The sequence below is a fragment of the Ostrea edulis genome, chromosome 6 (assembly GCF_947568905.1).
Source record: "Ostrea edulis chromosome 6, xbOstEdul1.1, whole genome shotgun sequence".
Lineage (NCBI taxonomy): Eukaryota > Metazoa > Mollusca > Bivalvia > Ostreida > Ostreidae > Ostrea > Ostrea edulis.
In genome coordinates, this window is record NC_079169.1 from 79,575,823 (window position 1) to 79,590,487 (window position 14,665).

The window sequence follows — 14,665 nt, forward strand, 5'->3', positions numbered from 1 at the left end:
GCGGAGCTACAGTGTCCAGCAGACTCGGTTGATGAAGCATGCCCGCAGGAAGCAGAAAAGATGGCACTTGGTCCGTTGCGAGTTGTAATGACAATGGTGTTAACACTTAGTAAACAATAATTGATTCGTGTTTGGCACACGTTTGATTGATCACTTCACATCATTACGCTATATATTAGGTCGGTACAATATCCTGGGTAAGGGCTATTATCCGGAAGTAGGAAGAAAAAATATGTTTCTAATTTTATGGGCTCCGTTACCTAACATAGCATTGAGCTGTTCCATTGATGGGGTCCTTTGATTTTTATAAATCGCTGACAAAAAGCGAATACGTGTGATAAGTGACATAACTTTGTTTAATCTGTATGTAAAATAGAAGATTAAAACTTTTCTGTTATGAAGGAGTTGGAATAATGTTCAACTATTTGGTGGATATTCCTGGTGTATTCTCTATAGCTTTTGATTACATTTGCTAATAACTTTATGGTCACTTCTGAATAACTCAATATAAACTGCTGAATGCGTTAGACGGGTAATCTATGCAGGGCTGATATATAAATGATTCAGTAAGAGCTCCGTACATTCATTTTATTTCATCTTGACACATCATAATTGATGAGCTAAATTGAAATTAAAATTGAGAATGAGTTCAAGGTAATCGTCGTTAAGGGATGGTCTACCCAAGCTCATATCATTCTATTGATAATTGTGAATTGTGCATAATTGAATATGAATTTAAACTTGAAAACTTCAGTCATCTTGGGGAAAAAAAATAGAAATGGAAATTAAGATTCATTAGATATTGGGTTATACTAAGAATTTCAGTCCAGAAGTATTATTCATCTCTCCGGGACATTCCACGTCACGTGGGTGTCGACGGTAGGCAATAATAATTACAAGTAGTAATTGTAGCCTACGTGTTTATTGCATTATTATTGTTGTATTATTCTTTGCAGTAAACTTATTTGTTATATAATTCTGTACAATATAAGTCTATCTTCTTTTCAGTGTACCGGTTCGTATTTGTTCCATAATAATTTATTGTATACATATTTGTTTTGTATATATATACACACGTTTGTAGTATTTCATTCTATGATTGCGATATAGGTTGGAGAACTATCCAAACATATTTCATTATGTATGCTATGATAGAAACTAGAAGCAGACGAACAATCAGAGTCTGTATAAGACTGGTCCTGAGGTACAGGTACACCGGTTACTACATGTACATATTCTATAAATAGAATTAGTTACAATCACCAAGACACATGTATAACCCAGTAAACTAAAGTACAAAGTACATATTTTTCATGAATTGAATTCAACTTTTTTAATTTGGTAAAGGGTGTAATGTTGTAGTTAATTTAATACAATGAAAATTAAACCAAACAAGTATTGATGGGGGGGGGGGGGGGGGGATTTGGCTAATAAAACTGTAATTATGAGACGATGGAACCAGTTCAAATATTAGCTCTGTAGGAGTAGATTTCGTTATGGGTACCATCTTTAGCACCAGTAATAGACATTCATAGTTGTGCAATCATTTTGTTCAAGTTTATTTATTTATATTCTTCTCTTGCTATTTTTCCCTATACACGTGTACATATATTTCTTTAGAGATAACATCAACATTTTGCAAATAATCATGCGCCATCTTATATTTATACTCGATTCCGTTAATTTCATTTTACACAAATATCAATTCTATTAAAATGACCCAGGGGCAAATTTTATAAGAAAATCGAATTATAAGAATGAAATATATTTAATCGACAATCATACACGTTTTAAAGGTTCTCTGAGAAAATGGAATCAACATTGTTATTATTCAAATAGTGTATGTAAAATTTTACTTCAAACTTGGAAGAATGAGGTATTTGAATTAGCAAGCCTGTTGATAGATGAATTAACTGTTGAATTTTACCCACAGGACATCAAACTTGTAAAAACAACACTTATTGATAAAATCTATATTCCATCTTTGCCACATGTTGACACGAGACTTTTGTTTACAGAACATGCCGTGTTTATCTATTTCTTTGTATACTAATAATCTAATCTTAAATTTTAACACCATAATTAATAATGTGTAAGTAAATTGGAGTTCTTGTACATTTTAAAGTATGGTATATTTTTTTTTAAAAATACCAATTAAATCTATAACTTTGATTTTTTTTAACTTGCATAATTTTTGGTGTTTTGTTTAAGAATAATTTTACAAAATAATTCATTACTTGTTCTAGGAAACTATCTTTTAGACACCATATTGACGTATTAAATATGATATATACAATTCATAATTCATACAAATTTTTGCTTTATTTACAGGCAAAATATATAATGGATGCATGGGTTTATATATATATATATATATAGAGAGAGAGAGAGAGAGAGAGAGAGAGAGAGAGAGAGAGAGAGAGAGAGAGAGAGAGACTCTTAGTTTGGTTGTAATAAGTACAAATATGATAATTAATTAATTTATTTATAGTGACCTGTGTTTACATTAAGTTCATAAGCAGTATACATTTAAATCACACCTGTTCCATCGGGCCTATATGTCACTTTAAATATAAAGCATAGATATACAGTACATTCTATATAAATGATTTTGAAATAGAATTTATTGAAAGCATGTGTAGACCTGTAGAAATTAGAGAAATAGCTTTATTTTTGATAATGTATGCTGATGATACTGTTTTATTTTCTGAGACGGAGCATGCTTCACTGTCAGTAACAGTATACAACTAAGTGGAATATAACAGTGAACGTAGATAAAACTAAAATTGGAGTATTTAGAAATAGTGGTAGATTAAAAACAGAATTATTGTTGGAAATATAATAGTGAAATTAGTGATATCATAGACAATTTTATCTATCTTGGTGTTACTCTGAATTTTAATGGTAAAATAAAACACAAAGTGTTTTAGCATCGCAATGTAAAAAAAAAAACCTAAGTTGTTTATTAAGTAAAATGAATATGTTGCATATATACATTAGTAGTATAGCAAATTATGGTTGTGAGGTCTGGGGTTTAAACCCAGCAAATGAACTGGAGAATATTTATTTAGATCTTTGCAAAAGAGTTTTATCAGTTGAGAAGAGTACTGTTTCCATGATGGTGTACTCGGAATTAGGACGCACTCCTCTTATCTTAAATGATTAAATACTGTTTGAAATTGAAAAAATAATCAGTTAATTGCATTTTGAATAGTATATACCATGAAATGTTAAAAATGTGTAATTCAAAATATTTCACCTGTTGGTTGTCAGATGTAAAAGGTTTGGTATTCTCCTTAGGATTTGGAAATATATGGGATTCCCATGATATAAACGAAAAACACTTTTTATTACAAGTAAAATAAAGACTGAATGACGTGTTTTTACAAGAAATGAATACATTTTTTGAAAATTCATCAAAATGTTACTTATACAAATATGTTAATGATGGATTTAACTTACAATTGTATTTAACAAAAGCAATGCCAAATACCTATGTACAATATATCAGCAAATACCGTATGTCATCACTTAGGCTAGAGGTTGAACAAGGTAGATATTATTATGTTCCAAGAAATGAGAGAATTTGTAAAATGTGTTCAAAAGAAGAAATAGAAGATGAATTTCACTTTGTTAGTCTGTCCTTTTAATGATAATCTAAAACAAAATGTATATTAAGAAATATTATTACAAAAAACTCTCTACTTATAAACTAGTTCAGTTATTATCAACAGAAAATGTCACAGAATTATGTAAATTAGGAAAATATTCGTACTGTTCAAATATAAGAACAAAAATGCATACATAATGCTGAGGTTATCCTCACTTTTTACTATACATTGTATTATATTTGATATGCATTATGTTACAATCTATACTTACTATCTAACAGACATCTATATATACATTGAATGAATTGTGTCCATTTACCTATCCTGCATTGTACTCACTTTATGTATAACTTTTGTTTATATTTATGTTTATTCATTCTATGTAAAAAGTCAAACCTATGAACTGTATGGTTCTTGGTAATAAACAATGTAATACGACATAAAGAAAAGAAGAAAAGGGAACACGGCGTTAAGAAATAAAGGAAAAATACATAAAAACACTCGCTTACTCCTCCTAGGCACCTGATCCCACCTCTAGTATATCCAGGGGTCCATGTTTGCCCAACTATCTATTTTGTATTGCTTGTTGGATTTATGAGATTGATCACTGTTCGTTATCTTCACCTTTCACACATTAGAAATACATACGTTGTAAGTATATACCCGTGTACCAAGTTTAGCAGTGTCTTTTATTATATACTGGGGAAAGTATATAACCACATAAACGTAAATATATATACATGTACACACAATTTACATATTTAATTTTTGAAAATAGCTGGTTGTCTATATTATACGCAAAAACGAAGAATACAAATACTTTGCAACCTGGGGAGGATAATTTGAAATTAGCATACACAATACATCCATATCTGACCATACTAACGTTTAGTTAAATTCAATATCGGATAACATTTATCCCACGTCTATATTGACTGGGTATACATCCAGTGTCTCTGTAAACAGCCAATGTAGGTGCAAAACGATGTACCCCAATCAAATACCGAATAGTCCTGTTTTGAATATTATCTATTGATTGGAATTTTTTGAAACTCCAGACACAAGATGTATAGTCCAACACAGGTGTTACACAGGAGTAAAATAGGTTCTCATAAGCGCTAAACCTGAAGTCTTTATTGATATGAATTGTGGATTTTCCCAAGCTTTCGCAAGATTCTCTGCATTTTTTTAATGAAATTACCTGTATAAGTAAACATTATTCCCAGAAACTTATAATTATCAACTGTTTCTAACTTATCTAATCCTATAGTGAATTCAAAATCGGTTGCTCTGGGCCTAATATTCCTTTTAAAAAATAATGGGGGACTTGTAAATTCTTCATTATGTACAAAAGTTAAAATATGCCACCCTTCCCTATATATATCTCACTACAAATCCCACCCACCTATTATGGACTTAATCGAGAAATCATTGGAATAAATTACATTCCATACGATTAATTGTATCCAGTTCACTTATGAAAATATAAAGATTTTCATTTTCATCATTTTTGAAAAAAAAAAGTTTGTGGCAAATGTCGTTAAAACTTTAATTGGTTTATCAAATTCGATATCATATTAAAAAATGTAGTCACGGAATAACTTTCATTACAGATACGCAAATATGACGATACCAAGTTAATAGATGTAGATACTATCGTGGGATTAAGTTTCGCAACAATGACGTGATAGTTTATTAATAAGGCACAATATAAAAAGGGTATCTATATTATTAAGGCATTTTAATATCACTTTAAAAGTTCTTAAATGAGGTCATGTGTCGAAGAAAAAATTATTAATAATGCTAGAATAGAATTATATATATTTCATAGTATTAACTGAGGGAGGAAAAAACGTTTTGCGAGGTGTTTATGCTCACGGACACGCGTTTGGTTTGAAGTTTTGGGTCCAGACACACTTTGAGCGTATTATCTTAAACAACTATTTCACTGAGGGTACACTGAGGACACAAAGGCACATTTCGTACTTTAACATGAGAACATTGTTGTAAAATAAATCGTCACTTCAATGTCAAACAATTTTTTTATCAAATGCAAATCTACAGCGCTGGCAGCGTAATTGATTTTGGGAAATTCACTTGCGTCCCATTTCGATCAAAGTCATATGGCAACATGCATGTTAACTTTTGTTGAAAAGATACAATATTTCGGAAATTTTGAATGGGACACATGCGACGATAAACTTATCATTCTTCCGATCAAGTAAAACATCAGAATAATGCGCAAAATCATAATTTACCACTGGGTTATGAGAATTTAACTCCATTGATTATTATTCATGGGCCATATTTCACGGAATAATTAATGAAAAAGTAATAGAAATTCAATGCTTATTAAAGCATAAGACTATAAAAGGTTAATATGCTTTACATTTTCATGCGAAAATAAATTTATTTTCCTTCGTTTTAATTATGAAAGTGTACAATGTCTCATGATCAAATTAATGTTGTGAAACATTGTTCGATTTCCTTTGAAAAACAAGTTTTTTAAAGTTTTACATTACCTGTTGTAGAACAGCTTGAAAGTATTAGACATTCAAATTTTTAATGAGCCTTTCGCTGAAAATGGTTATGATATACTGTTTCCTAATTGTAGACCAATATGTGGCAAAACTTAGTCATCGATCAGTCAACAAATAAGCATCCATGAGTTTATGTAATAGATGTGCAAGACAGACGAGTTTATGAAATATGCTAATTAAAATGTTTATATCAGATTGTTTGTATATATCCTATGAATTATGAAGAAACGTAAGAAATTCTGCCGAGTTATCATCTATCATTACTTTTCATCAGAACATGTATTCAGTATAAGTAGTTCCGATATATCAAATACTACGGTATATCACAGTGTATAAAGCACACAGCGGTATTTTCACTTCATATTTATTCATTAAACCAGATATTCATGAATATTTACATGTACTTCATTTTAAAATGATTCTGTATTACATGATATACTCATCTCTCATTCACTTAAATGTTTATATTCAAGTATGGTACATGTATTAAGGTATACTGCTAAACAATGCAGATTATTGGTGTGAACTGCTTTACTCAGGAGAACAGCTGCATATTGTGATCATCTTTGACTATTTCTGACACCCAACCAGGATTTGAAATAGTCAATTTGCTGTTGATCCAAGGATTAAAGAAGAAAGACTTGGATACTGATGATAGAACAAGTTTCGTTTAAATTGAGAGAGATAATTTTCTTGGAAGACGATAAGGCAGGCCCTACCTTTCATGCTGTACATCTGATGTTCTTTATCAAAATTTATGATTAAAAGAAATAATAGTTAGTGGATTATAAGAATCAATGTGCATTGTGTGAAGTGATGTTATCAGACACAAACTTCAACCTAGTAGTCCATGAACAACTGCAAGTCGTTAAAGACAATTCCTTATTGGACTTTCGAGTTCGTTTTCTCCTTTATAATCTGCAAAATACATGTATATGAGCGACAGGTTACTTCGCATATTTACATTCCATGGAACATGACAATACAAAATATGTTTTAACAAAATCATAGATTCTTTCTTAGTAAAAACTGTTGGTTGCAAAACTCTTGTTTTAAAACAATCTACTTATATATCTCATTATGAATATCGACAACCCTGGCCTTCTTATTAAGCAGAATTTATTTGCTCAAAATCTCTTTTCAAGAAATAGCTTCCGTGTTTTACTGACGGAGAGTCATCAACGGTTAACTGATGACAGGAAGTAGATTACGGTATGACTAATCATTAATAACCGTTATTGTCTCATTCTTTAGATCAAACGATACCGAGGACACCCGATGGTATGAAGATATACCATGGAAATCTGGGTGACGACACACACAACACCATTAGTGTGGTGTAATTTGTCCTTGTCCCTAGGTAATAAGAAATTATATACATGTATTCACTGTTACATGGAAGGAATAATTTTGCCTAACAACTTACGCCCCCTGGTGGAGACGAAGTCTTACACAAAACAGTCCATTATCTTTAGAAGTCGAAAAAGCTTTCACATTCGGAAAACAGATTAGCATACTTTAGCCATTGCTACATCTAATTTTTCGTAATAAATTAAACTTGCTTTAAGTAACAGCAAGCTTGCATACCATTCTAGGGTCCTAAAACGATAGGATTTAGACTGGCCAGTGATAAATGAATATACACGATGCTAGATATTGCAAAGTTAAAACATCTCTGCTTCTAATCAACTGAACAAAAATTAAGGATTCCTATTTCATAATCTTTGAAATCGATGAAATCAATATCCCAACTTTCTTAGTTTTCTTGATACATTTAAATATTGCTACTTTTAAAACGAATGATAACAACCGTTGTACGAGACTAATCTCAGCCGAGCAGTTGGTTATTATGAAACATATTAAGCAACGGATGTCTGCATGAACAACAGTTTATGTTAGCGAAGTCACGACAACTGTAGTTAGTTCTTGTTACAACACATTACCACCTGTAATTCATCCGTGACAAATTAATAAGCATATACACCTAACACCTGTCAACTCTATCGGAGATGTCATTCGTTATCTGTCAATTAAGAATGTACCCAACTCACGTCTCCCTGGATGTGCCTTATAGCTAGGAAGATAGATATTCCTTTCATTTGCTTTCGTTTTAAAACCAAGAAAAGGTTATGAAGGAAATATACGATATATATATATTAATTTTAACAAGATCATGTATGGTATAGAAGTGACCTTGAGTTGAATTTGTTTGAGGTGCAAAACCTAAACTTATCCCCTCTCCTCAAAATAACTTGACTCCAATTGAAAGTGTTCAACCATTGTGGATGAGATTCTTCCTTTTATCATTTGTGTTCAAAATACTAGAAACGGAGGAGAGTCTATCATTTGCTCGATTATCGCTTTGATTCTATTTTCATTGAGACTTAATTTAGATAAGAAATTTACGCTTAAGCGAAATATGATTGGAATGTCTTAACACATTACGATATAGGCAAATCATCTAAGCTTGATTAAACAAAGAAGCGCGTAAAATTGCCCTCAATATACTTTTCTACCACCCTTTCCATGTGTCTTCAATTGTTCTACACTTTCCCACGATTAACGCGAGCGAAATGTATAAATTTTCCAATTAATTAAATAGATTTGGTGATTGTGGTAGATAAACATATATTGAGACAGCTGTTAAGGAACGTGAAGCCATGTGGTCAATTTTATACCTATTGTACGTTGTAGATAAATCTGTCTTATCGAGTGAATTTTTTGACTTCGAGTTATTGCTTGAAAATCTTTACATTCAACTGTACATTTTCCTGAGAATTTGAAATTATTTGTTCAAAATTAAAAGTAGGTATTGGTAATAATTGTAAAATAACCCAGATTGTTTTGAACATATTGAATAATCAAACGGGTTGGAGACAATTTATTTCAACTTACTGGGTCTCTCCTTAAATATGTATGTCATGTACATTTCATTACTAGGACATAGCAACAAAAGATACACGGCACGTGAAATAGCGCATGCACACGGTGAGTACTTAATTTACAGGATACATCTATGAATTTATAAACATCAGTAAACTGGTATTAGTTTGTAATGACACATTTACATTGTCCCATAATAGCAGGTTTGTATCTATGTTGACTAAATCAATTCTGAATGGTCAATTAAAAACAATATTTCTAGCATTTGTATAATTTTTACAAGCAAAAAAAATGAATAAATAAATATAAAAAAGGGATACATTTCATCATCATTTTTACCTCAAGAACAAAGAGGACTATTGACAATGTTACGCTTGTATGAAACAATTATATTTTAGTTTAACACGAATGATATTGGTACTTCGTTTACCAAAAGAAAATTGGAAATATTAGAAGTTCTGTATTTACGAAATGAGTTGATAGAGGGGAATGCCCTTGCTTCTACATTTGATAAATTCCAATGCTTTACAGAAAGCGTTTTGGAATAATTCTAGACTACATCTTGGAACAACAAACTGATCTTTGTTCCGGGCAATTTTCTTAAATACATATATACATCTTCAAAACCTAGGTTATATACTTGTAATTTTAAATTATAACATGTTTGACATATATAGTTGTTGTTTCCTTCTGAAAAATCGTAATTATAAACATACTAGTGCATTCTACTTCATTAGTTCAACTTCTCAATGTTTCTTGGACATTCAGCCAACTCTTCATCGTTTGATTAACAAAACAAATAATAATTCCCCAGCTTGCATCTATTGAAATCACCAAGCGTTGTTATTTTGCAAGAGGTATCATTTCCAATGGAATTAATTCAAAATACTGCAACACGCCTTTGAGTTTGTTTAGTGGTTTTCTATGCTTTCCAATTGCATCAAACTTGTTTTTTAAATTATATAATTAATGAATTAATATACAAAGTATATTTCAAAACAGATAAAATTTCAACGAAGAACAACTTCTAAAAGTTTTATTTTATTAAAGTCGATGTCTTCATTTTTTTTAAAAGTCATTATCCTGAATTCCAGGGATTTTTTTCTTTTACCATTTTTCAGCATATTAAACAACTGTAATTCAAAAACTTTCTTCCGAATTTCGCCAGCATTCAATGTCTTTAATTAGTATACGTGCTTCCAATAACCTCTTTTCTCTGTAGTCCGTGGAGGGTTCCTAGAACCTGATAACGTGATGACACATTGACGACGCGCTAACTGTCAGATAACTTTTAAATGTTGTTAAAACTATAACCTTCTACAGCAGCTCTTCTAGCTGCGGGTGTTGCGTCTTTCTTAATTGACTGTGCCAAAGGTCAATCTTCAAGAGTTAGTTTATCTGTTCTAACTCTGATTACCAGCATGACCTATTAACTGTTTCTGCACATCTGATGAGAGAGCTGGGATTCATCTGTCAACTGTGTTTAGATATATGTAACATTTTAACAGGATTAGTTTGAATTGTTTGTTTTATAGCAAAATAATTATTTCTTAAAATGTTCATATCTACAAACAATTTCTTTCCATTGTTTTGTGAGTGAATGACAATATTTCATCCAAAAATAACGTCTGTATGATGATAATTTTAGATGGCTTCATCTAGAAAGCAACTTGTTTCAATGTACACATGTATATATATATAATTATTGTGTAATATATATCATATACTTGAAATTTTAAAAAGAAATGAGATTCGTAATTACAGCCTTTATCTCTATATATATCGGGTATATAAGTTCAGGGAAAAGATAATTATGATTGATGACGAAGACGAGTACACAGTGCAGTCTAATTTTGGAGGAAACTGTTAATGACATTTATCAACAATCGCTGAAGTTGGCCAGAAATTGATCCCGCAACGCGTTAATATTGACACTGAACACCACACGACGCCCCGGGTAAAGACTGCCCTGAACGTCTTGAGCGAATGATTTTACAGGTAATTAGTTTTCTTCTCCCATCATTAATGTATTTAATCATGTATAGTAATGACCAATAAAATTATATCTTTCTCTCGGCTGCGGGTCAACTGTCCTGTGAGCTAATTTGAGGTTATTTATCTTCTGTCCTACATCATTTTGTGGATAGATTTCTCTGGATAGTTTTGGTTATTTGGAACATTGGCAATGTCAATTTAAACAGAAATACTGAAAAATGAAATTTGTATCTTGGTTCAGAAGGATTATTATCTGTAATAATTATTCTTGATTACGAAGTTCAAAATGTATCTCTTTTGGCCTTGAATTGATCTGTTTTTAAAGAATTAAGTTACTGCCAAATGTTTGCGAAATGATAAATCAGATTTCATCAATTACTTCATTGGAGCGTTTACAGCGTCATAAAGATGTGAATTTCTGAGAAATATCAGTGATGTCGAAAACACTGGCATACCAAGTTAATTGAGAATTGTGGACATAACATTAAGGTTGTCTTTTTAATAGGAATTTCCGTGTATTTTCTTTTCTTTTATTTGGGTGTTAAATTCTGTTATCATATTTCTCAGGCAAACACATTTCTGTAATACGTATATGCATTTCTTTCAATTTTAACATCTGATATAGCTAGCATGAATTCATGATTAGATACATTTCAGAGAAAAGTGTATTCACTCATATGCTGATATCAACTCCATTGTGGAATACTAAATTATTCCAACACGATGAAATCATTAATAGATATCGTTACTTAAAGAATAAATAAGTTATGAAATAATATGTTTGAAGTTAAAAATGGAAAACTATATAAAAATGTCAAAATGTATAGCAATATTTCAATATGCTTATTCGAAGGGAAATTTACTACCATAAAAATACAAAATCAAGATATAGATTGGAAAAGTAGAAGAATGAATCGTCGTTCATTTTGGTCCGAAAGATCATGTTTCCTCGCAAGTCAAGAGCAAGTGACAGAACGATATCTCTTTTGTGACTAATTTATGGACGTGCCGCATTTTTGTGTATCATTTTATCCGTCTACCCAGACCAGACTTTCATAACCCGTCAATCAGAATCTGATATAACCTGATCACTCCCTTACCAGAGAGAATGAATGCATTTCATCCTTCCGCTCCGATTGGTGTATTTTTAATTAGATGTCGCTGCTCAGATCGTACAACTCCGCCCCTCGTGGTCCTGTTTGTTATTTTTTTTTTAAAACCAAACAGGCCAAAAAGTTCTCAAAGTTTGCTGCGTGGAAAAATAAGTATGTCCTGGAGTTTTGATAATTAGTTTTAGTACCAGGACGAGCCAGTGACATGTAAAACAATTCATAATTCCATTGGATATCAAAAACTTTCAGAAGGACATTTGAATATGGATTCGAAAGAAGAACACGTTCAAATTGGAAACGACCAAATTGTTGCAAGATGTTCAAATTTCTCTATTGACGAAATTTTAAAGCCTACATTTGGACCACCAAAACGACATTGGTTGTCCGCATTTTCTCCTGTGAGAAATGGCTCAAGAACAATTTCAACATCCGGCCTCAGTTTAGATCTTCAGAGAAACAGGCATGAGTCGGCATTTGTTAGACTTTCACCTTCGGACTCCCAAACTTCAGTATGTTCCAGCCCTGATTCAATCCCAGCTGCCAGCAGTCCCGTGGCAACATCCCCGGGGTCAGACGGAAACGAAAAGCCCCTTTGGCCAGCGTGGGTGTTTTGCACAAGATATTCCGACAGACCCTCATCAGGTATAGACTAAACACCAAACTTGATCAGAATCTGAAAAGGTATAGTTATGAGAATTAAACAAAGATTGAATATACATATGTATGTATATGTATTTTCCCCCCACAATTTTGTTCAATAAGGAATGAACACACGACGAAGCGTCCGTGTGGAATTGTAAATTACTATTATTATTATCATTATTGCCACCATCATAGAATCATGTTAATTGAAAATGGTGCTAAGACTTTCATTTTTCTATCTTACCGGGGTCCATCATTTTACTTTACAAATGTCTTGAAACAATTACAAGTCAGACTTCGAATATGAAGCTTGTTAAGAAACTGCTTCTATGTAATGAGAGAAATGTGCCACATACCCCACCGACATTGTGGGATACTGGTGTGACGTCCACAGTGTTTATTGCCGTTCTCTCAGCAGTAGCTTAATTGGGACTCATTATTCTCGACACCATACATTTCCCATCATACAAGCGTACCACTGGGTTAGCAATTCGCCTCCATGTTCACTTACTTGATTTATGATTTGTTATGGGTTTAGTTTAATTAGTTTTATTGGTTTAAAACATCTCTAGTTGTTGTTATTATTGCTTTTGTTGTTGTTCATCATGAATGTTTAAACTTAAATATTGTTCAACGTTTTCTTTGTTTATGAAGATTATTATTTTCATCCAAAGCTTGTACTCGGTATAATAATGTGATTACTTCAATGCGGGAAAATAGTCTTGAATAAAAATAAAACAGTGTAATAATAATATAATATATTATTAATTTCCCGAAAAAGAGGATTCATTTTATATACAGTATGCATTTCAGTACATTGATGATAAACAGAAGAACAGAAATTCTAATAGGAATGTTCACAATTTTATTCGATATATTCACTTGTATTGATATTTACAGTTATTAATTTGTCACATATATTTTTTATATTTACAGTTATCAATTTGTCACATATATATATATTTTTTTTTTATATTTACAGTTATTAATTTGTCACATATATTTTTGTTGAAGGTCCACGTTCCAGAAAAATAAAGAAAAAGAAAGCACCCGATGAAAAACGTCCGAGAACGGCGTTCACAACGGAGCAACTACAGAGACTAAAAGCCGAGTTTGACGGAAGTCGTTATCTTACAGAAAAGAGAAGACTGGAACTCTCAGACGAACTCAAACTCTCTGAATCTCAAATAAAAATATGGTTCCAAAACAAACGTGCAAAAATTAAGAAATGTACAGGAGCTAAAAATACACTGGCATTGAAACTGATGTCACAAGGACTCTATAATCATTCTACGATAACTGTTTCGGATGAGGGCGAATCCTAGTGCTCGATTTTACATGTAAATGTTTTAGTGCATTTGATTCATATTGCTATTTATAAAGCGGTTTTAATTTTTTCCATTACACTACAATTCTTTATCCGTTATCGTAATAAAATTTTGTTTATTTTTAATTCAGGTCTTTTTAGAAATTTTATATTATTTTCATAAATGTTTTTAATCATGGGATATGTTGTATAGCTTGGATAATGCTTAACAGTATATTTTGTTTCTTTTCGGTAATCGGTGCCAAGTACGATTCGTTAAAAAGCATGAATCGATTACAAGAACAGAATTCATATTTTGCATTTTCTCTTTAAGATTAAGGAAACTTCAATATATTTTGTGAAGTTTTGTAGCATTCTTTTTATTCTTCTTTCTATTCACTCTGTATATGTCTAGAGCTCAAATGTATCATAGTGAAGAATCGAAACAAAGTCATTCTTAGGGAAGTCAAATAAAAGGTTGGACAATAATTAATAGACCAAATACATATTCATTTCACTATAATAATGGGATTCTTGGGCATAAATGTTCATTTGATGACGCTACTTTAAGATTGA

General features: G+C 31.6%; 1 protein-coding gene across 1 annotated transcript; it reads left to right on the forward strand.

Annotated features, from left to right (window-relative positions):
* The first annotated feature begins 12,228 nt into the window (after nt 1-12,228).
* LOC125647946 (homeobox protein engrailed-1-B-like) lies at nt 12,229-14,236 on the forward strand. The gene is made up of 2 exons (XM_048874818.2): nt 12,229-12,783; nt 13,798-14,236. The coding sequence occupies exons 1-2, from the start codon at nt 12,405-12,407 to the stop codon at nt 14,106-14,108; spliced, it is 690 nt and encodes a 229-aa protein (XP_048730775.1). The 5' UTR covers nt 12,229-12,404; the 3' UTR covers nt 14,109-14,236.
* The last annotated feature ends 429 nt before the right edge of the window (nt 14,237-14,665 follow it).

What these genes read in the sequence shown, in the direction of transcription:
- LOC125647946 (XM_048874818.2), top strand. Translation starts at nt 12,405, where the DNA reads ATGGATTCGAAAGAAGAACACGTTCAAATTGGAAACGACCAAATTGTT. An exon ending in TTCCGACAGACCCTCATCAG is followed by an intron (nt 12,784 to 13,797) that starts GTATAGACTAAA and finishes TTTTTGTTGAAG; the next exon opens with GTCCACGTTCCAGAAAAATA.